The sequence below is a fragment of the Eretmochelys imbricata genome, chromosome 8 (genome assembly GCF_965152235.1).
Source record: "Eretmochelys imbricata isolate rEreImb1 chromosome 8, rEreImb1.hap1, whole genome shotgun sequence".
Classification (NCBI taxonomy): domain Eukaryota; kingdom Metazoa; phylum Chordata; order Testudines; family Cheloniidae; genus Eretmochelys; species Eretmochelys imbricata.
Genome location: NC_135579.1, coordinates 12,467,799 through 12,490,625, shown reverse-complemented (window position 1 = coordinate 12,490,625; position 22,827 = coordinate 12,467,799). Strand labels below are relative to the sequence as shown.

Sequence of the window (22,827 nt, the reverse complement as noted above, 5' to 3'; positions counted from 1 at the left end):
TTCACACTGGTGTGATCCTAACCAGCTATCAGTGCCCACATAATGGAAGAAAATTAGAATAACTGTTTAAGCAGCTAAAACATAGTATGTAGAACCAGTGATGTTGTTTGTGTTTTCCCAGCAAAGGGGAAGGCAAGAATCCAGCCAAAGACCTTCCTTACCTAACTACCCATATAAAGATTATGCCAGGAGGGTGTTTCTATCCCAGCCCCCATGTAAGTGTGCTGTCCTAGGGCTCTCATCAACCCAAAGCAGAGGCCTGGAGAACTAGAGTTCTCATAGATGGATTCATCCAGTCCTTCGTCTCCTGCCCATTCTTCAGAATTTCCTGCATGTGTTAGCCCTATAGCTGTAATAATCCTGTGTTAGCCCTATAGCTGTAATAATCCTGTGTGGCCAGATACCAGGGTGCTTCAGTCCTGTTCTCCCCAATCACCCAGCCTTCACAATCTTATCAGCCTTGCTGGTTAAAGTTATGTGTAGTTTGTCTTGAACACCATGTAATCTGCCCTAACACAGTGTAGGTCTTTGTCTCCCTTCTAGTGGCTAGACCACACATAGAGGAATATGATTTGGCTGTTGGACCTAGTTCTTTAGTTTATGCAGTCAAAGCTCATTCTTTTCGATCCAGACATCCCAGGTTCAGTCCTCATAGATGTCCGATCTGGGGGCAATGTTATAAGTGGTGGATGGTGTAGGTCACTATCATGTAAGGTATAAGAATACCCCCAAATTAACTATTATTACCTGAAGTAAAGTATGCTTGCCATTTACTCACACATTACATGCTGTATGATGCATTACAATAGACACAGGAGCCCCTCCATGTTTGCCGAATACCAAAGAATTGTTTCAGGTTCCTTCTTGCAGTTTATAGTTTTGACACTACATTGGTGCCTCTTACAATCAAAGCACAAACTGAATGATTTTGACTTCTAAGACTTGTCCTTTTTGTTTTAACAGGTTTGTCAACTTCCTTTCCCATAGATGGGACCTTCTTCAATAGCTGGTTGGCCCAGTCAGTTCAGATTACCACTGAGAACATGACAATGAGTGAGTGGTCCTTGAACAATGGCCACCATGAAGACAACACTCCAGGCCTTTCAGAGGAGCTTTTACAAGATGAAGAGACCTTGTTAAGTTTTATGATGGATCATTCCTTGAAATCGCCATTCAAGCATAGCGATGCAACAAAGAAAGTTAAAAGCAAAATGAGAATGAACACTAAGAAAAAACTGTCAAGAAATGACTTGAACACAATCTTCAAGAGTCACCAAGAGGAGGATTCCAATCAGTGGACTAACAACATGAATAATTTATCAGATGATACCACAAAGCCCTTCGCCCATGATGCAAGACCTAGCAAATCAGAAAAAGGAACGGCGAAATTTCACATGGACCGCAAAGGGGCCAGTGAAATAAAAAAGACAGCTAAGAAGGGATCTTCACATCCTGTTCCAAAAGCAAATGATTCTCATGCCTCATTGTGTCTGAGAAGCTCCTTAAACAATGAGGAGGAGACAGTGAATTGTACTCATTGTGAGTCCAGTTCTCTGACTAAAGTGCCTGACTCAGTAGGTAGTCCGAAAACGGTAGTGAGGTTCAAATTACCAAAGGAGAGCAGAGAGACTAGGAGGTCACAGATCCAGAAGCCTGACATCGTTAACGGGCCTCCAGTCAGTGAAAGGTCAAAGGTCATCTTGCATCATTTTGACAATGAGACTGATGGCTACTTTTCTGATGCAGAAATGAGCGACTCCGACATGGAATCCGGTAGTGGCAGAGTGCAACATAACCAGTTAGATTCAGGAAATGAGGATGTTGTCAGAATGAGTATTTTGGCATCGTAACTCCACCAGATTTACCAACTGTGACAGTTCTATGAAGCCTAAACCCAGTTACAACTGCCATGTTCAATTTTTGCCTGGTATCATAACAAAGGGGTTTTTTAATATGTATATATAGTTTAAAATTCAGCACTGTTGTCTTTCTCTTCTCTATATGCCTGAGATACAGCTTAACCATCACCAATATAGATTACTGTACCAGTAGTTGTCCCTTCTTAGTTCACTTGCATATCCCAGTTAAAAGAAATGCAAGCATGCGCATTAAGGGACTTGTGCTTGCAGGCAATGAGCAAGACATCCTAGATCCTTAATAAAGAGGTTTAATTTTGCCAGTATCCATTGTTTCTGCAGGGATGATAGTTTTATGGGCATTATTTAAAGACAGACAGATTTCATGCTCTGCCTGGGATTATTGCCCCTGTATGTCAGGGTATTGGGGTACTATGAGAGCCACCTACACACACACACAATTTACTGAAAAAGTCACTATCTGTACGTGCGTGTGCACAAGGAAGTAAAATAAGCGATACTAAAATATTTTTTTTTTAAAAGCACAACAAGCTTATTTGAAGAAAGCACTTATGGGCGGAGGAAAACAACATTCTGTTTATATTTTATTAAATCCTTTATGTTTTTTCTCACCTTCCAGTTTGATCAGAATCCGTCCAGGGGCCAAGAACCAAGATTTAGCCCTGCCACTACATCTGTCAGAGATAGTCGGCAGCACTGTAAACAGTCATCAAAGGCTTTCAGTAGATAGAAGAGACACATATCTGTGTTAGAGCTGCAGCGCTATCTACAAATATTCCTCCTGAGTAGCTATGGGTATTTCTTGATGTAATGTAAATCTCGGAGATCCTTTGAACCCTGTAAGATTATTTGAAAATTTTAAGTGATTTACTCAGGTTAATTGATTAGCCTTTACCAAAACATTTGGGCCAAAATGGAGCGGGATGGAGAGGGGAAAAATTTCTTCAAAAACAGGAGGGTTATAAAATATCAAATCAGTTTGGCAAAAGAGCTTATGCCAGTACTTCATCTTTAATGGTTGAAATTACATTCAGCTGTGCAGGGAGCTGTACATTCAAGCCCTGTGTGGGACTGTTTTTAATCCTGGTTCCGTCCTGCCCCACAACACCCACTCCCACTCGTTTCCGCTATTATGCAGTGGGATCCCGGTCCCACTGCAGGGTTCTAAACTCGTCCTGCGCAGGGCTCTGTTGTACATGTAAACTCACCATGCACAACAGTGGACAATTGGCCCTCAGTCTAAATGCAGTGTCCTGTAGAGGAAATTAAATGATTTGCCTTTATCATTTTGTTGTTCTACTAAATACTGTAACTAAAACAATACATTTATCCCTCCCCGTCCTTTTTTTTATTCTTTGAATTCTAGTTACAAGCTGTTGACTTGACGTAGGAGGGTGATTCACAAAAGCTGACGTTATAAATATTATAATAATTTAATGCATAAAATGTAAGCCTTAAATGTTGTTTAAAAGCCCATGTTACCTATGAGTCAGGCAAATTTCCATGTTTGCACTTAATTGCACCATTATTTCAGTTTTGGCTTCAAAGGTCACAGTTAAATCGTACTGCATGTTTTATTGGAGTGACCCCAGTGTGAGCTCAGGGAACCAAAAAAAAAAAAAAAAGGAATTCACTGAAACTTTTATCTGTTGTTGTTTTTTAAAAATAAAAAAAAAACCTGGGACACTTCTGAACCTGGTAAAACCCATCACTTTAAACAAAACACCAGATGAATCAGTCAAATAATTTTGTGTATGCCAAAGAATATTTTGACAATAAAGCAGCACAGCCAGAAACCGGAAACTTGTCATTTGGAAAAATTGGAAGTTATTTAGCAACAAAGGACTAGAGACACATTCATGACACAAAACTGAGATGTTAGCTTCCAAGCTTGCTGACAGGGGTGCTTCTGTCACTGAGGCTGCATCCTGCTGTTTTGATTTCTGATGCTTTTTACTCATTTGACTCTGAGCTTTCTTTTAAATTCGGAGACTCCGAAAATTGACTATCTTGCCGTTTTAAAGTAAATCATCTTTACTGGCCTTCAAAAGTCCTTCTTATCAATTCTTATCAAATTATTATCAGATTGCAGTGAAATTAATAAAAGATTGGCTAATCCCAAAAAATCGACTCTAAAACCAAACATACCTGGGTGTTTTCCTCATTTGATAAATTTTATACAAATTATTACCGAAAAAGGGAAAAAAAAGGAACCACCTAAAAATGTTGTTATAAATTAGCATAATCCACTGAGGTTGGAAACTAAAGTCTGCTCATTAATTAAGGCTCAGTATGTTCAGATAATGTTAAATACAGTAAGTAGGACTTAGTTTATCTTATCAGGCTTGCTAGCTTTAGCTACCGTATCCTAGTATAAGAGTCATAACAATAATCAATATGCTGCCTTTTAATGAATCTTGCTTCCGTGTGCTTCACTTCAACTATGGTAAAAAAAAACAGACACAAATCTCACCGTACACAGCTTCACTCATTATTTTCTGCATTCCTTGCTTGCTCAGTACAGGAGAGCAAAAGGGGATAGACTTTAAAGAACAACCAAACGCAAGTGGCACCATGTTTCTGTTGATTCCTATGCAGCACTGTGATGCACTCCATTGTTACTGTGATCAGGAAGTAGTTCAAAACCAAAAACCAAAAACAAAAAAACAGTTCAAAACAGCCACAAAACTTTAGGCATTGTGATTTGTGATCAGGGAATAAAATTGCACACAGAGGGGCCAAATTTGGCCTGTTTGCATGTAAAATAAGAGCAACAGAATGAGAGGAAACTAACAGAAAAGAGCTTATCAGAATTACTGGGAGAGAAGAATTCAGAAGAGTATTACCAGGCAGTGGCAGAACATGTATCTGTTAAACACACACTATGAGAGCGCTCAGTACTGTACGTAGATGCTGAATCCATGGTCTTTTGGCTTGAGTTAACTATTGATATTTTTATAATTGCTGTGGGATTCATTTGAGTGAATTCTTTGATTTATTAGAACCAGTAATAATAATCCCTCAAGTGTCCTGGTTAACAGAAGAGCCCTAGAGATAATTCGAGCACTAAGGCATGTTCCCAGCTGCACCCATACTGCACCATTGACGTCCATGTACAGGTACCCGTACAGTATTCTACTCCATAAATGTCATGGGGCCCACACTAAAATAGACTTACAGAGGCTGTTTTGCTCAAGAAGTCTAGGAAATCTCCAGACCTCCATTGGCCGCCTGCTACTGCTTCCAAGGGCATGAGAATTCACAGCAGGCTGGCTGGCTAACAAAGAAAGAGGGTATCAGGGAAGAGGTGGTGGCTTCCAGCAGGGGACAGGTAGGACAGAGGCATTCACTGTGGGCAGGAGGCCAGATCTAACCCCACCTCCAATCAGGACCAAGGCCATTTCACAGCCATTCCAGTGGCCCCACCAAAGCCCTGGAAACTTAGCTACTATATTCAGCCATTAGGCACCAGGTTCCTAAGAAACACTCCACATGCCCTTTGTTCCTATGCCCCTGCCAACTAGTTATTTCATAACAGAAATGTTAATAATTAAGGAAAGAAAAATGTACAAGGAAAATATTTTTGATGTATTGTAAATGTATTTTGAAATGATTAGAGAAAAGTATAATGGTTTATTTTATTAAACAAATGTTGTCTTTAAGATGCTATATAACTGCAGGAGTTGACATTTGCACTGTAAAAGGGACCTGTTTCCTTTGAAAAGCACCACCACGCTTGTGGGTTAATGTGATGATGCACGTAGACTCTGATCCCCGCTCATTTCTAATTCATAGAGAACAACCCAAATTAGTGTTAAAGCATTGGTGCCCAGTGGAGTTTCCTGAAGACAATTCTGAGTTCACACATTCATTTTTCACCCCATATATTTTTGCCCTTATGGACTAGCTGTCTTTGGGATATTTTGCACCTTTATTTATTTTTATTTTTAAATGTCTAATATTTGGATGACACTTTCCCTCAAAGCACAATAGAGAATTAGCCATTTCAACACAAGGGAGAGAGAACAGAAGCTTTCTCTCACTTTTTGTATTGTTAGTATTTTCATGAACCCATCCTTGTGTTATCCACATCGGCCTAAGGAACTTCTCTGTCTATTGCCAGGGCTGTGTGTTAATTTTGGTTGTTCTTTAAGGAAATTCCCATGTACTTTGCTCCATTCCACACACAAAACAGACCCACTTCACATCAGTTACAGGAAACGATATGAATGTCGCAGGAGGAGAAATCCTTCTGTTTTCTTTGTTTCAAAGAACGTGATGTGCCATTTGTTAATATAAAAGAGAAATATTGAAATATATTGAAAAGAGCAATTTTAAATTATTTTTGGCTTATGTTGCAATATTTATTTTCTTGTATTAGAAATTCCTTTGTAGAGAAAAAATGTATTTTTCATTAATGCAAAAACCTATTTCTCCTTTTTGTACATTTTCCATGTTAGTTAATCCTTAAAGCAATATAACGTATCAAACTCGTTCCGTGTGAGACTGTATTATGCATGCCGTTTGTGTTGCCTTGCAATAGCTCTGTCTGCCATTCTTTTCATCATGTTTAGATTTAGTGTATGCTTTAATACACATTGGGACCATGGCCCATTGCTTATGAAAAAAAACTTTGCATTCCTCAATGTGTGGCAAATGCAGTCAATAAAGCAGTGTTTTATGTGTACGTTTTTGTTTTGAGTATTATGTAGTCAACTGGTTCCAGTGTAGCAAATTCACCTTGGTATCAAAGGACTCATGTCTTTCAAGTGTCCCCCTACCTTAGTAAAGAGAAGGATTTGATTTGTACTACATCTATGACATTCATTTGTTTCTGTTAAGGTTAGTAAACTATTAGTTCCCTAATAGTATAATATGTAACTGCCCATCACTTTCAATGAGCAATAGATTTCCATCACCCAACATAAGTTAACCATTACAGAGCTCAACAGGAATGGCTTATTTGTCAGCTCTGTAATTGATTGCTCTGGGGGAGGAGTTGAAAAAAGCTTCTATCAATGGTTTAAGGTAGTGTGGGATCTCTTTGTATTCCTTGTGAATGAACAGGGTATTCAAGGTCGCTGCTTTTCCTCTGGGGGTTTACATTCTGAGTGCTGACAATCTATCCCCTTTTGTGATTTTTTTTTCCATTGGCAACAATAAAATATTTACTATAGTGTCTTGCATACAAACATCTGCAAAGCATTTTGGGATATTATAGTAACAAAAGCAGGAGACAGTATCTAAGAGGCAGTGGAAAAGAGATGTCAGCTGAGATTTGAGAAGAGACAGAGAATAGTGAGATGGGGGGAAAATGAGGAAACAGTTCCGACTGACAGGAGAAGAAGGTTCTTCAACCAAGGATAATGTCACACTCAGGGAACAGTGTTTCAGAGTGGTCGCCGTGTCAGTCTGTATCAGCAAAATAAATGAGGACTACTTGTGGCACCGTAGAAACTAACAAATTTATTTGGGCATAAGCTTTTGTGGGCTAAAACCTACTTCATCGGATGCATGCAGTGGAAAATACAGTAGGAAGATATATATATACACAGAGAACATGAAAAAATGGGTGTTGCCATACCAACTGTAATGAGACCAATCAATTAAGATGAGCTATTATCAGCAGGAGAAAAAAAACTTTTGTAGTGATAATCAGGATGGCCCATTTCAAACAGTTGACAAGAAGGTGCAAGGATATAGCTATAAAAACCAAGGCATAAAACGAAGAGAATTTATAAAATGATTTTCTCTTGCCTTCCATTTGGGTTTCAAATAATAGTAATATGACAACTTCCAACAAGAAAAAAATGCTAAAATTACATAAATAGGATTTGGATTTGTGGGACGTATTTGTCCTCAAACAAATGAGCCTCTACTGAGCTTCTAAAGAAATTGCTTTAGTGAGGGTGAGAAAGTGACTGGTGCAAGAATTATTTTACATATATTTTTAAAATATATTTTTCATTTCTAATAAAACCTGCATCTATCATGAGGCACATACACAACACAGAAAACAATCATTGCAAACAAATTGACTAATGTCAAAAATGGATCTCCGTTAATCACAGCCGCCACTCAGCTCATGCTATTATATGAGCCATGCTCCTCAGCACAGTGAATAAAGGCGATAACACAATGCCCATTGACGTCTGCTCGGCTGTGGTAGCTGAGCACCTCTAAAAATTAGGCCCCACCTGTCTTCTGCTGGGCTTTCCAAAACTGAGGCATCCAAAAGGAGTGAACACTTAAAATGTTGGTCATTCTAAATGGATGTGCTGCCATGACGGCAACAGGTTTGAGTTCTGGGAGACCAGTAGTCTAGAGCTAAAAGCCTCACCATACCCCTAGTGAGTTCAAATCTTACCACAGCCCAGCTGATCTCAATTATCAGTGTAGTACCTAGGAAAAGTGGTCTCAGAAATCTAGATCCTCCAAACCAGGTATGGCTTTGAGCAAAATCAAGACCTGTAACTGGACACCTGGGTAAGCTATGAAAAACAGGTGCAATATTCTCCATGTGTCTATCAATGCTATGTGTGTGCACAGCCATGTTCTGGCCAGCTATAGCTTCCACATGGAATTGCAATCATCCAGGCTACAGCCCACAAAGACATGGATAACTGACCTGATGGCCTTCTCTAAGAAGAAATATAACCTTCCCACCAAATACAGGTGGATAAAGACACGCCTTGCCAACACCTGGGACCTGTGAGTATCTCCATAGTGCAAAATATTGACCCCCCCGGATGGGCAAATCCCCATCAGCAGAGAGGCAGACACCAATGCCGGTCAGACTCAGATCACAGTGATGGCTTGTAGGGCTGTTGTATAGGGAGATGATATTTAGGAACCACCATACTGAGGACAAAAAATGATTGTAGTGTTCTGCCAGCCAGCAATGGAGGGACCCACTGGCTGTAAACCAATATCCTTTAGACAAGTCTGAACTCAGCCTGGTCAGACTAATGCCACAGAACCAGTTTCGTTTGTTTCAAGATAGTTCTTTGACACACTGCACCAGCCAGTGATGAGGAACATGTCAGCTCTCACAGGCAAAAGCAATTTAAAAAAAACAGCCTAACAGACTAACTTATAGCTTTGTACAGTGGTCCGAAATAACACCAGCATGGATTCATATTACTTAACTGGGAGTGATATAAATGCAGTTATGATATAACAGTGTTACAAGGTGGCCATTAGTCAGCATAAAAATTTGCATCCCAGCATGGACTTGAGAAATGCCTGCATGTGCTTCTGCATACCACTGGGATGTAAGAGTTCAGTTCTGAGACCCTGATTTGAAAGATGTAAACACCAAAGAGCTGCAAAGAATTGTATCATATGGAAAAGGGGGTGGGGGGGTGGATTTGGGAGGGGCCATAAGAAGTAATAGGACCAAGCTGTGTGGTGTATAGGAATTTGACTAGCATCCTACTAAACAGTTTGTGAGCCCTCTTGTGGCCCCTCACGACTTCTGTTTCATAAGCCACCTGAATCCTGCCAAAGCAGCAGTGTATACATGGAGCTAGGCCTTGCATGTTATAGATGTTTAGTAAACACTGCAGTTATTTGCACCCTTCTGCACTTGTGTGGTTCTTTCATATTAACCTATGTAGTGTAAAGAACAAAAGACACAAATGCAGCAAAGCAAACTATAGAGTGATTGTCAGCAAAATGTCCAAACGGTAAGAGCTATTCAACTGCCAAATAGTCTTCCCAGTCATGCACTGAGCATAGGAGGACACTTCATTTAGTAGGTCTTCTCCATCCCTGATTTGTATGAACCTTTGGGCATTTGCTCCAACCCAATGAGAACGCAATCTATTAGTGCATGTGTAACTGCTAACCTTTTTACATGTTGAATGCACACCATGTATAAACCACTACCTTTGTATTCTACATTGTATTGAACAGATATGTCTTGTGGGAGGAGGCAGTATTTACTTAAACATTTTTAAAAGTAACTTTACCACTTAACTGAAAATATGTCGCTGGGAATAAATGGTGGGTTTCAAACTGGGATCATGGCTTTATTGTCATCTGACTAAATGATCTAAATATTGTAAGTTGCTGCGGCTAGGTGCCAGGACCCTCCCTGGGAGAAGTCTAGACTCTCTTATCTTCTGCCCATTGAATATTATCTGTCAATTATCATCACTTTTTTTTTTCACCCCGTGTTAATTTCATGTACATTTCTGCATGAAATGAAAAATGAACTGTCTCTGTGTTACCAGAGAGACCTTAAAACCTAGTTAATAGATTTGTTTTGCTCAATTTATTGTCAAAGTGATTAATTAAATAAATGGCAGTATGTTTTTTTCCTGTTCTGTCTTTAGCTAATGCATTGGAGCACGAAGACGGAAGAAGGCTCTAATGCATGAAACTGTAGACACAAATTTGGGCCTTTTTTGTTTGTTATGAAAATGTGGGGGAGGGTAAAGAGGGGAGACAGGAGTCCAAATCTAAAATACCACATTATTGTTTTTTTGTTAAAAGCAAAAGATCAGGTTATTGCAAACTAAGGATTTTATTACTTTGCTATTTTATTGCTCACCATTGCCTGAAGCAGCTCTGTTATGAACTTTCAAACTCTATTGACTTTACAACAAGCCACTTGGTGTGCCATTGTGATACAATCTGTTAGCATCTAGCACCAACCCCTTTGTCTAGAGTCCTTTTACAATTATTTTTCTTTAATAAGTTTGTCACCTGTCCTATACAGGGGAATATTAAAGAATTAGATTTCATAACAAAAGGTTCAAGGATAGCCCATAAAGCTCCAAATGCTGGGTAACCAGTTTTAACTGCTTGCTTGCTTGCTTTCTGTTAGCAAGACTCTGAATAATGACACAATAATTCCCTGGAACTGATGTTCTAGTTTGCGCAGCAGCAGCGTTTGCTGATCATTGTAATTGAGCTGCCTGAAAGCATGTAAGGAAATATTGCCATTTGTATGGACACTCCTCTCACCTGGCACCAGTATGAGCAAATCAATTGTTTGTTCAAATCACATTCTGGAAAAATTCAGTGGAGATAATCTTCCCACTGTCCAGCAAGAATTCAATTTGGCCAGATAAACTATATCTTGGTCCTATATGTACAGTGCAGGTTTCCTTATCTACACTGTTCTCCAACTGCAAAAACCACTACTAGCTGCCAATGAATGTACGCAAATCATCTGTTGGTTCTAACCCAATTCCCGGGAACTGGAAATAGCTTTGCCAGGAGTCACTGCGACAACTGAGGCCACCACTGATGTGATTCTACTGAACATTTTGATAGTTTCACCTGCCTCATCTGAATGGCCACAAGAAAAACCATCTCCTGTGGCTACAAAAAAGGATACACCCCACCACGCTGGAAACCCGAAACAGAAAGACAATTACAGGCGATTGACCCAAACACCGCAACCCCTCTACTAGAGTCATTGAATTTAGCACGCCGTCAAAGATGGATCAAGACAGTTGAAGCTTTGGACTTTATTCACTGTAGCCATAAAGCTTAGCTATTATTGCATCAGCTTGGGGCTGAAAGCCCAGTGAAACATTGAAATCCTGCAGTCTCAACTGATGCAATTGTAAGAACATTTATGAACGCAAAAGCACCAAGGGACGAGTCTATTAAGTGCAAAGTGCACAGTCAGCTCACTACCCATCTCATCCCGCCTATCACTGCCTTTCACTGTTTACTTAGCTTTTCTGAGCCTTCTAGCATTTTGGTTGCTCTTCTCTGGATTCTTTCCAATTTGTCCACATCTTTCCTAAAATGTGGTGCCCAGAATTGGGCACAGTACTCCCGTGCTAAGTAGAGTGGGACAATTACCTCTGATGCCTTACATATGACACTCCTGTTAATACAGCCCAGAATATTAACCTTTTTTTGCAACAGCATCACACTGTTGACTCATATTCAATTTGAGATCCACTATAACCCCCAGCACCTTTTCAGAAGTACCACCACCTAGCCGGTTGTTCCCTATTGTGTAGCTGTGCGTTTGATTCTTCTTCGAGTGCTTGCTCAGGTGGATTCCATTCTAGGCTGCGCACACGCCAGGGTCAGTCGGCAGACTCAGGCCTCGACGGCTCCGCTCTGGACGCAAGAGGGGCAATGGTCAGAGTCGGGCCGGGAGTTCAGGCCTTCACCGAGGAGAGGTGATTGGCTGTCAATGTGCAAAGCCAGTGTGGCACCTGCAGTGACGGCATGGCAGCAGGGACAGTGGCCCGCTCAATACTGGAACCCATGGGGCACGCCCGTGATGCTGGTCCCATATTCCTACCAGTCCTCCCTGGCTGCCCCCGGCACGGCCGGCACTGGAGTGGGAACACAGTACCGAATCTGACTTGGGGGCAGCACATCGGACTCCAGCACCTAAGGAGCCATCCCCGCAGAAGGAAGGGGAACCCGCTCCTCCCCTGACGGTGCACTTGTCGTTGTCTCCAGACAAAGTGATAACAGGTCCCTCCCAAACGGGCAGCCCCCCCGACAACTTCAAGGAGCACCAGGCCCTCCTTAAGAGAGTGCCTACCAACTTGAATTTAAAAATTGAGGCGGTCACAGAGGAGTCCAACAACCTAACATTATACCCTCCTGCACCCCAGCCCATGGCTGTGCTGCCCATCCACCCAGGGGTCCTTAAGATTGTCAAATTGCTGTGGCAGAGCCCCTCTTCCATTCTGCCTACTTCTAAGAAGGTGGAAAAGAAGTATCCCGTCCCGGTGAAAGAGTTCGAATGTCTATACACACACCCACCAGCAGCGTCACTGGTCATGTCCGCTGTTAATGAAAGGGACAGGCAGGGCCAAGTCAGTGGCATGCCGAAAAGCAAAGAGGCCAAGAGACTGGACTTATTTGGCAGAAAGATGTAGTCAACAGCAAGCCTGCAATTTTGGGTATCTAACCCCCAGGGCCTGTTTGGCAGGTACAATTTTAATCTGTGGGACTCCCTTAACAAATTTAAGGAGGCCCTCCCTCAGGACCGAGCCCAGAAGTTCACTGCTTTAGTGGACGAAGGCATAGGGAGGCCCTTCAAATGGTCTGGGACACTACTGACTCAGTGGCCAGGAGGCACAGCTCCTGGCTGCAGTCTTATCCAGGTTCTCCCAGGAGATGCAAGCCACTATACAGGACCTCCCATTTGAGGGGGCGGGACTCTTCTTTGAGCTCACCGACTCAAGACTCCATGGCCTTAAAGACTCCCAGGCTACCCTCCATTCCTTGGGCCTCCCTCCTCCTCAGCAGGCCAGGAAGCCATTCCACCCTCCACCTCCAAAGTCTAGGTTCTGGAGGACTCCCTGGCTGGGCACCTACAGGAAAAAAGATAGAGACAAGGGGGGTCTAAGCAACACCCTCACCTTCCCATTCATCTGCTCAGCCTGGCCCTTCCAAGGAGGCCAGAAGCAGTCATTTTGAAGTTGCGCTAGAGGACGACACCCCAGTCACCTCCCAGGATCCACCCTCCCACTCTTTCCTGGACCACTTCCGCCCCTTCCGGTTGCCCTGGTCTCAGCTGACCTCGGACCATTGGGTGCTTGAAGTAACAGCCTCAGGTTACACCCTGCAGTTCGTTTGTAACTGTTGTTCTTCGAGATGTGTTGCTCACGTCCATTTCATTACCCACCCTCTGACCCCTCTGTTGGAGTTGCTTGCAAGAAGGAACTGAGAGGGCGTAGGCTTGGCAGCACCTAATATACCAATGCACAAGCACAGCCCTCAAGGGGGCGCTACAGCCGACCCTACGGATACCACTAAGGCAAAAATCTCGGACAACTGTGCACGCGGGGCACACACACACCCCTAGAATGGAATGGAGGTGAGCAACACAGCTCGAAGAACAACAGTTACAAAAAGTTAGGTAACCATTTTTTTCCCTTCCTAAGTGAAGTACTTTTCACTTGTCTTTATTGAATGTCATCTTGTTGAATTCAGACTAAATCACCAATTTGTCAAGGTCATTTTGAATTCTAAGCTTCTCCTCCAGAGTGCTAGCATAAGCATACACTCCACTCCATTGTCTAAGTCATTGACGAAACTATTGAAGAGTCCTGGACCCAGGACAGAACCCTGCAGGAACCCACTATATATGTCCCCCCAGTTTGACAGCAAACTATTGATAACTACTCTTTATGTGCGGTCTTTCAACCAGTTTTGTACTCAGCCTCATGTAATTTCAACTCAGCTGCATTTCCTTAGTGTGTTTATGAGAGTGGCATGTGGGATTGTGTCAAATGCCTCTCTAAAATCACTCATGTTTTCCTTTCCTTCAAATAACTTTAAATGTTACCAGTTTTTCAGTGCTGGGACACACCACACTAAATGTCTCATAGCTAAAATAGAGATAGCATTTCTCACCTACTTCACAGTGGACTCAGTTAATTATACTGAGTAATGTTTTTAACAGCACTTTGAAAATATTAATTGCCAATTCCTATTATTATATTTAGAAAACTGAACATTGAGAGAAATATCCAGAAAACTTATACATGGATATGACCTTTACTTTCCTGCATAGGTGCTGTGCTGATTGGATTTGGTACTACAATCCTATATAGCCAGATCTTCTTCCATTCAATGGTTAACTTTTGACAAGACACAGAAGAATGAATAATGATGTTGGGATGTATCAACATACACAATGCTAGACGTGTCATCTTTCAGATAAGGTCAACTGCTTGTAGACAAGGCTCAGCCAAAAAATTTTCCATTTGTAGAGACATTGAGAAGGAATGTCTTTGGTTTTAGCCCCAGGAATTGTCTTCCTTATCGTGGAAAATATGTAAAATTCCAGCCTCTCTCTGTGGGAGCCACTAACTAAGAATATAAGGAAACCAGTTTGTTTCATGAAATACCATCCCAATCACACCCGAAAGGGAAACAAACTAAAATGGGATGGCAAAGCACAGTTAGGTTAAACATTCACATGAGAGATCAATGCAAAGGAAAAGAATTATATATAAATCAGAAAAATCATGAATGTACGATTCCAACTCAAAAATCTCTTCCACTGCTCACTTTCACAAGCAACAGCCAATAGAACCAATAATCTGTTGCATACAAATGCATTAAATATGTGTGAGACAAAAAATGTTACTCATGCTCTCTGCTCACAGTCTTTACATTAGCCTCCATAAGTAGTGAAGAAGGGAACTCCTGACTTTCACCTCTAAAAATCCAGGGCACTAGTGTTTTGGTTAGAGAAAGTTGTCCTTTGGGGTAAATGATAGGACTTATATATCTTCTTAGCCACTAGATCAGAGGGTAATAGCATCAAAACATTTGAGCAGGTATGAGTCCATTTATCGGAGGACAAAGTTGAACATGCACATTATATCCTGACCTCAGAGTCAGGTGAAACAAGATCTGATATCGAAGCATGTAACCTCTTGCCAAGGCTTTTTCAAGTTGCCAGGGCTCTTGATCCCAACTCATTAAAGTCTTGGGAAAGCCCATTTGAAAGAAACCCCATCCAAAATGTATGGGAGGATTTAAGATTTATCCTAGTTACTTTTCAACCTGATCGTCTATTAAAATCTTGAATGAGAGATGGAATGTCATGAACGTTTGTTTAGGAAGAGATATGTGGGATGGGCACCATAGCGGTGGCTATTCAGCAGTAAATGAGGAAGGAAGGGAATTACGGGTGGATAACCAGACTACACCGCAATTCAGTGAGAACATTTGAGAGAGAGCCTATACCTGAGGTGAGAGAAAGCATAACCAAGCAGAAATGGTTCCGCTCTTTATTTCTGGTTCCCTTTACTAAAGCCACAGACCGGTAAAAAAAGAAAAGATGCCTTCTAAAATAAACGTTCTGCTGTTTTTAATGCAAATGCAAACAGCTGAAGAGCCTATCGTCATAATTTGCATTGGTCGGGGGCCAAAGGAAATAACAATAAAATTGCATTTTGCCAGACTGGGGTGAAATACTGGGCATTCCTGCTGTAAACATGAATAATGGTCATAGGACAACTGCCATGCTACTTCAATGTTGTTTTTTGTTAAGTGATAAATGGCCATCTAGCAGCAGTTATATGGTGCCACTAGCAGCAAGAAGCCAACCTCACACATGCAAAAGCTAATCAGCCAGCCCCTCCATTTACTATACATTGTTCAATCAGATCTCAGGAAGATTAGTGGAGTGTGAGGCCTGTGGTCATCGAGGAAAAATTCCCACTTGCCATTATCCTCAGCTCATATAAGGTCAGTGCCCCATTAAAAATAGCTCAAGGAAACCCCAGTGATTTAGACAGCTGTTATGTCTGTAGAAACACAGCAAGCCTTAATGCACCTTCAGTAAACCAAATGGCCACTCCAATTGCTGTTTAATATGTTTACTGAGGAAGAATCAAAGACAAACCTCAAAAATCTTCAAAGCCTGTCCTGTTTTTACGCATTTCATAACTGCAAATCATGCTGACGCAGCTCAGTGAGAGCGGCCATTTTTCTCCTAATCCCCACCAGGAAGGCCAGTCTGCTGACATATTTTGTGACAAAGGAAGTGATAGTCAGGGGACAAACACATGAAAAAGACTGAAGGCTTTCAGAGTGGTTTGAAGGACAAACTCATCATGATGACTCATATTACAGACAACGGCAAGCTGGCCATTCTAGAAGATCATTCTCCACCCTTGTCGCCCCACGTCATTCATGTCATCATCTCTAGAGTTTGGATGAGGGTTTCCTAATGCATACCATTATAATTAAAAATGTTTTCCTTGTCAAGTAATGTTATGGAGAAGCTATTCTTCTGCAAAAAAAACCCAAACACCATGCAGGTCGCATTGCCACACTGTTCGATACCTGAGAAGTTGTCTGCGGACGGTAGCTCAGTAGATTTTGTCAAATACTGTGCTGATTGCGCTAATCAGGAGTGAACAGGAAAGAGTCATTTTAGTTCAGTCCTTCAATGCAATTGCAAAATAAATGTTAGACTGTCCCTATATGTTTCGCATAAGAATTGTAAGTGCCAGCATAAATACTAATGAAGCAAATACGGCCGTGTGTCAGTAAATCATCAGTGAAGGATATGAAGACGAATTAATTTAGCCACGACTTATCTTGAAGAAGTGCAGTAAGATGTCTTTCTGTTGTGTTTGATTAAATACTAATGGCATAACTTAATTCTCTCTAACCATTAAAAACTGTTGGTACAGTACTTCTGCATAAATGCCTCTAATTTGATGAGTGTGTATTTAATATTTAGTCGTCCAAGGATAATACATTTAGGGGAGCTATTCTGGCTACTAAAAATAGTTTCTTCCTCCTGGATTTCCATGTAGGGTTGTGAAATTATGTATGTGTCTGCTGTGATTGCAACAAATAAACGTAAAACAAACAAACAAGTAAACCCCTAAACAAGGGAAAAATCCCTTTCCAGCCAAAGAGAAGACCCTGACTGAAGCAGATGTGTTTCATAAGCATTCTTGTGCTAATCCAGCCAATTCTGCCAGGAGCTACTGGAAGAAATATTGTTATGAATACATATTAGGGTTTAATGGTACCTCTGAATGTAACCTCTTGCCAAGGCTTTTAATCTGCTCTCACCAAACTTGTTCTCTATCACTGGAATGCAGAGGTTAAATATAGAACTAAATGTGGGATGGGGACTATTTAAATTACACACATCAGGAGTTTACCAGGAAAAAATAATGAGGACACAGGAATGAATTTTGGAAGCAGCTCACATTCTTTGCGGGCAATGCCTTTCACTCCATAACAACACCTCCTTATAACACGGGTTATCCACAGACCTGCAGACCCATGTGTCAGGGAAACCTGCCAGTGTCTATGTTTGGAAATGTAATCATCTTCAGATGGAAAACAGCACCCTTTGCTTGCTATTTGTGCAAAGCGGTGCAGCAAATTTACTCTTGTCAGTTATGCTGATCACCTGCAAGAAGGCCTGCAGCGATCTCTAGGAGGAATTAGTCTTGGACTTTATTCATAAAGTGGCGAGAGGAAACATGTAAATGGCAAACAATTAAAGATGGATTAAAAGAAAATGGCATCCAGGAGTGCAAGACATCCCATCAACAGTTTAATTACTTGACAGAGATAGAGGCAATTGCAAAGAAGCCAACACAACTGACAGCTGAAAGTGCCAAGGCTCCAGATGCCTCATTGGAAAAATAACTTCTCTACCTTGGCAGCTGGGTTCTGTGATTGCCAGCCAATCAGGAGGAAAAGGAGGTCATAGAATGGGCTCAGTACATTTAGCAGCTTCACACCACCTTTGCCTTGTTGGATGAATTAACAGTCATCTATGGCCAAAATAATGTAGAGAAACAGGCAGCATCCTTAGAAAGAGCCACATAGAGGCAGATTGTGGTCTCGGTTACATTGATGCAATTCAGGAGTACTCCATTGACGTCACAACATAAAATGACGCTGGGGTAACAGTATCTTGGATGAGTACTTGGGAAAGAAATGCTACTATGACATGGTTGCTCAAATTAAAAAGCAAGAATGCTATACCACATTTCCTCATGCACAGTCCTGAGCAAATAACAAGGAACAACTCTCTCTGACTTTCCCTTCCCCTTTGGGGTAGGAAGGAACACATCGATCAAAGGACTTCTGGATTCTTAGCCTACTCCCTGGCAGATATCACAGCAGTGGCATGCTCTCTGCAGTGATGTCTGTTGTGCAAATGGGCAGCTGGACCAGACAATTGGTTCCCCTAGACCAAACACACAAAAGCCGACTGCACCCAACTGCTCTTTCAATGGAGGAGAAATATTCTTTCAGGTACCAGATAGTTAACCTGCATATTTTGGGGCTAGGTCACTGGGGTGCAGTATATAGCTACGAAACTGATACTTATATTTTTTCATATTATCTTCCTTTATATTTTGAAGAATTCTCTGAGTGCAGAGTTCAGGAGCCATTTAATTCTCAAGGTTGCTGCTCGCTTTTTACATAGAAGACACACACACTATGCTCTCTCATGGAGACTTTACTTTGTTCTTTCTTGTTAATTTCCTTGGTCTAAAATTTAAAAAAAGGAAACCCACAACAAGAAATTTACATTAGTTTAGACTGAAAGAACAGGTTTGTATATGGAAGCATCAGTCATCTAATTACCCACTAAAAGTCAGGATATAGAACCTGAGGCTGCAGTTCTTGCTCATGTGAATCATCCTGTCTAAGTATATGGGAACTATTTGCATAAATAAGGTCTAAGTATGTGAATCAGGGCTGTAAGGTTGGGCCTATGGTAGGTATTTCAACTCAGGACCATCTCTGCTTAATACAAAATGCAGACTTTTTTTTAAAAGGGCAATGAGTGTTAAATATTTAGATTTAATGAAGACATAATCGTTAACCAGGTGTGCTTGTCTTTTCAGCAATACATTATAATACTATTATCAACTACAGAGGAAACAGACACAATAACAAGGGCAGAGGTTAAAATATTGCTGTTGTGAATCAGCCATTAGCAGCCTTGCCGCTGGACTGAAATTGTCTGATCCATAAAATAGAATTTTCCTTGCAAATAGTTAAGTTGCAAAATAGCACTTAGTCATATAGTTGTGACTTTTGCCGAAAGATGATATACAAGATAATTGCTCTCAAAGCCTCCTTGAGGAAATCCAACTGGAAACAAGTGAGAGGTTGATCCGAGAGTACCCAAGCAATTCGTTACTACCCATTAAGGATTATCCACCTTCCTTGCAGGGCTCGCAGTTGCTAGTGTTCAACATGCAGTGCTGAACTATATTAGAACAGGATGTAGAGCCAGGAACCAGGGTCAGATCCGATTCGCTTGCCCTCCGTAGTATAGCTTTTATATTTCTACCAAATTCTTGTGGTGTCTCAAAAACTGTGGTGTAAAAGTAGGCTTTCAAATCAGATACCATCAAGTATCCTGACATGCCACATGGTAACTGACAGCATTCCACTGTGCATGGAGCAAAACGTTCTCACCCATCTACACAGAATTCTGGGATGCTTCACTGAATGTGGTGTGCTAAAAATGGTGAGGCTTATTGTACGTTTCCTTCAAGAAATTTGGCACCGTACCCATCCCTGCACCTCAATTTGTCATTAGAAAACATTTACCTACAAGGGCTTTGAGACAGGGTAATTTAGACGTGAAATGTGCTTAACTAATTACAGTTTTCTATTAATCTTTGGAACAACTAGGACTGCACTGAGTAACAACAACACCTTGAGGACAGTGGAGTCCTCGCATGTGGGTTCTGCAGCTGCTCCACATCTCCCACTGCTGAGATCTGACACAAGGCAGGCAGAGGATGCAGATAAATGGGCAATAGCTTGACAAAAGAGACTCGCCCTCTGGCTAATTACACAGGTATTTTCTACTACCAGTCTGGAAATTAGTTAAACTGAAAGAGCAGCCTCTGAAACTCCTAGGAGGAGCTGATGCTGCCACAGGAAGAGTTTAAGGCTTTTCCATGTTATGTGTAAACCTTTTTCATGTATCCAATGCACTTTTCAGTCTCTGTATTTCTTTATTTTTCCTCTCCTTTATTCTCCTCCATTTCCTCGTGTTCTCAACCCTAACTCCATAGCTTCCCTCCTCTCCTCTTCATTGCGATATACTGCATGCTCCTTTCTGCTCAGTAGAGGCTGGGGAGCATGTGAAGGCCAAGAAGATGGTTGGATTTGAAGCTTTGGCATTAGAGATGGGGTCAAACCAAAACTCCACACCTGGAAAGCAACAGAATCTGATCAAACTCTGGATCCACATAAGTGTTCACATTCTTGAAGGCTGAACCAGTCTCTGTGCACTTATGTGGAAAGTGTCAGCAATGGCTCAGGGGTACCTGCAAAGCAAGAAGCTTACAAAGTTGCAAACAGTGCATTAAAATGTCCAAAAAAGCCCTTAAAAAGGCATTTGCTTTCTCAGATACCACAATGCAGGCTACTGCACAAAGGGAATGGCAGAGAAGGGTATAAATACCTAACCTTATGAACGCAGCAGGACTAACAACGCAATTCCAAAGGAGATAAATCTGTAATTTTTGCAGCTCCTAGCCTCTATACCTGAGGGAATACAGCAAAGTTCAAAGGATAAAACGGAACAGCAGAGAAACGAATCCTTTCCACTAAAAGTTGCCGGCAGATCATTTCAATCCAGGTAATGGTCTGGAAGCTCTGACTGAACAAATGAGCCCTCCAGTACACATCGCACTCAGTGATTCATATCCAGTCCAGTTCAGTGGAGATTAGTGGTTGTTACCAGAGGCCATCCACGATAATCTGCTGCCCTAGGCAAAACTTCAGTGTGCTGCCCCTCTCCTCATAGGCCTGAGTCAGCAGATTTGGCCCAGCTGCCCCTCTGTCAGAATGGAGGGGCAGCCAGGCCAAATTTGAGTGAGAGGCTGTGACACAGAACCTATTGGGGGTTCACTATTCTGTGTCAGCAACTCTTGTCAGGACTGGCAGACTCTTAACATATTGTTGTCATAATGTTTATCTATAGAGAAAGTCATGCAAGATATCAAATTAAAGCTGGTAACACACTGGTCATTAATATCGTTGTGAAATGTAGATATTGGCACTATCTGAGGAATTATGGATATTTACTGATATTATGCTTTAAAATCTGTCACCAAACAAATGGAGAAACAGATTTTCTTCCAGACAGAAGGGAAGGTAGTTAGCTTCATGCTTCTAATGTAAATTAAGTGTGTGAAATCAACACAAAGGAAGCCCCATTTGGATGTAAGTCAACAGGAAAAGCCAGATTGACTGGGGGATGTGAAATCAGCATGACAGACCAAGGCCACCAGGGTTATCTTGTCTCTGGGATCAAAACAGTGACTTTTAGGGAAATATAAGGTGAAGAAAAGACATTTTAGTATCCATTCATTGAGGAAACCCCTTGCAGGGCTTAGGGCAGAGGTTCTCAAACTGGGGGTCGGGACCCCACAGGGGGTCACGAGGTTATTATAGAAGGGATCTTGAGCTATCAACCTCCACCCCAACCCCCGCTTGCCTCCAGCATTTATATTGGTGTTAAATATATTAAAAAGTGTATTTAATTTATTAGGGGGGGTCGCACTCTGAGGCTTGCGATGTGAAAGGGGTCACCAGTAAAAAAGTTTGAGACCCGCTGGCATAGGGGAATCATGAAAATCTGGACCCGGTATGACTGAATACCAGCAAGCTCTATAGGAAACTTTAGGTAAGAGACTGTTTTAGCTAATATTAACTTTCCAGAGTTAAGTTCTAGCCTTGTAGAAATGTATCTTTTTGTGTTGTTTGTAATCATTTTCTGTTGCTATTGTCTTTGCTTAGTATCACTTAAATCTCTGTTCTTTATTAATAAACGTATTCTTGGTTTTGCTATAATTTCTTCCCAGTGTTGTAATATTAAAGTGCGAGTCCTCACCGAGGTAGCAGGCTGGAATGCATACTATCTATTTGGAGACAGCGGCCTTGGTAATTTTTGAGTGTGTCTAGTGATGGGGGCTGGATACTGCACAGGAATGCTCTTCTGGGGGCTCAAGGAGTAGGGTACATCAAATAAAGAAAAGGAGTACTTGTGGCACCTTAGAGACTAGCCAATTTATTTGAGCATACGCTTTCGTGAGCTACAGCTCATCACGAAAGCTTATGCGCAAATAAATTGGCTAGTCTCTAAGGTGCCACAAGTACTCCTTTTCTTTTTGCGAATACAGACTAACACGGCTGTTACTCTGAAACGGTACATCAAATGTTACCTGCAAGGCAAAGTAAAAGCCTGGCAGAGCTTTAGAGGAGATTGGTTGGCTAACAGACAGGGAGCTGTCATCCAGTTTAGTTCCAACAAGTCTCTTTTGCTAAGGCAGAGGATTAATAAGATCACACATAGTTCTGGATGACCCCAAAAAAGGTCCCAGTGGCGTTGCAACCTGGTGCAAGGAGTGACAATGCCACTCAAATTTCTGCCGCCCTAGGCATCTACCCACTTCGCCTACAGCTAGAGTGGTCCCTGGTTGTT

At 41.5% G+C, this 22,827-nt stretch overlaps 1 protein-coding gene across 3 annotated transcripts in view; it reads left to right on the top strand.

Moving 5' to 3' along the window:
* JADE2 (jade family PHD finger 2) overlaps positions 1–6,564 on the top strand; it is a 154,585-nt gene extending 148,021 nt beyond the window's left edge. For all 3 annotated transcript variants that reach the window (XM_077825062.1, XM_077825061.1, XM_077825063.1), the window contains exon 12: positions 964–6,564. In XM_077825062.1, the coding sequence (XP_077681188.1) occupies positions 964–1,850 (887 nt within the window). In that variant the 3' untranslated portion in view covers positions 1,851–6,564. The remainder of the gene's footprint in view (positions 1–963) is intronic.
* The last annotated feature ends 16,263 nt before the right edge of the window (positions 6,565–22,827 follow it).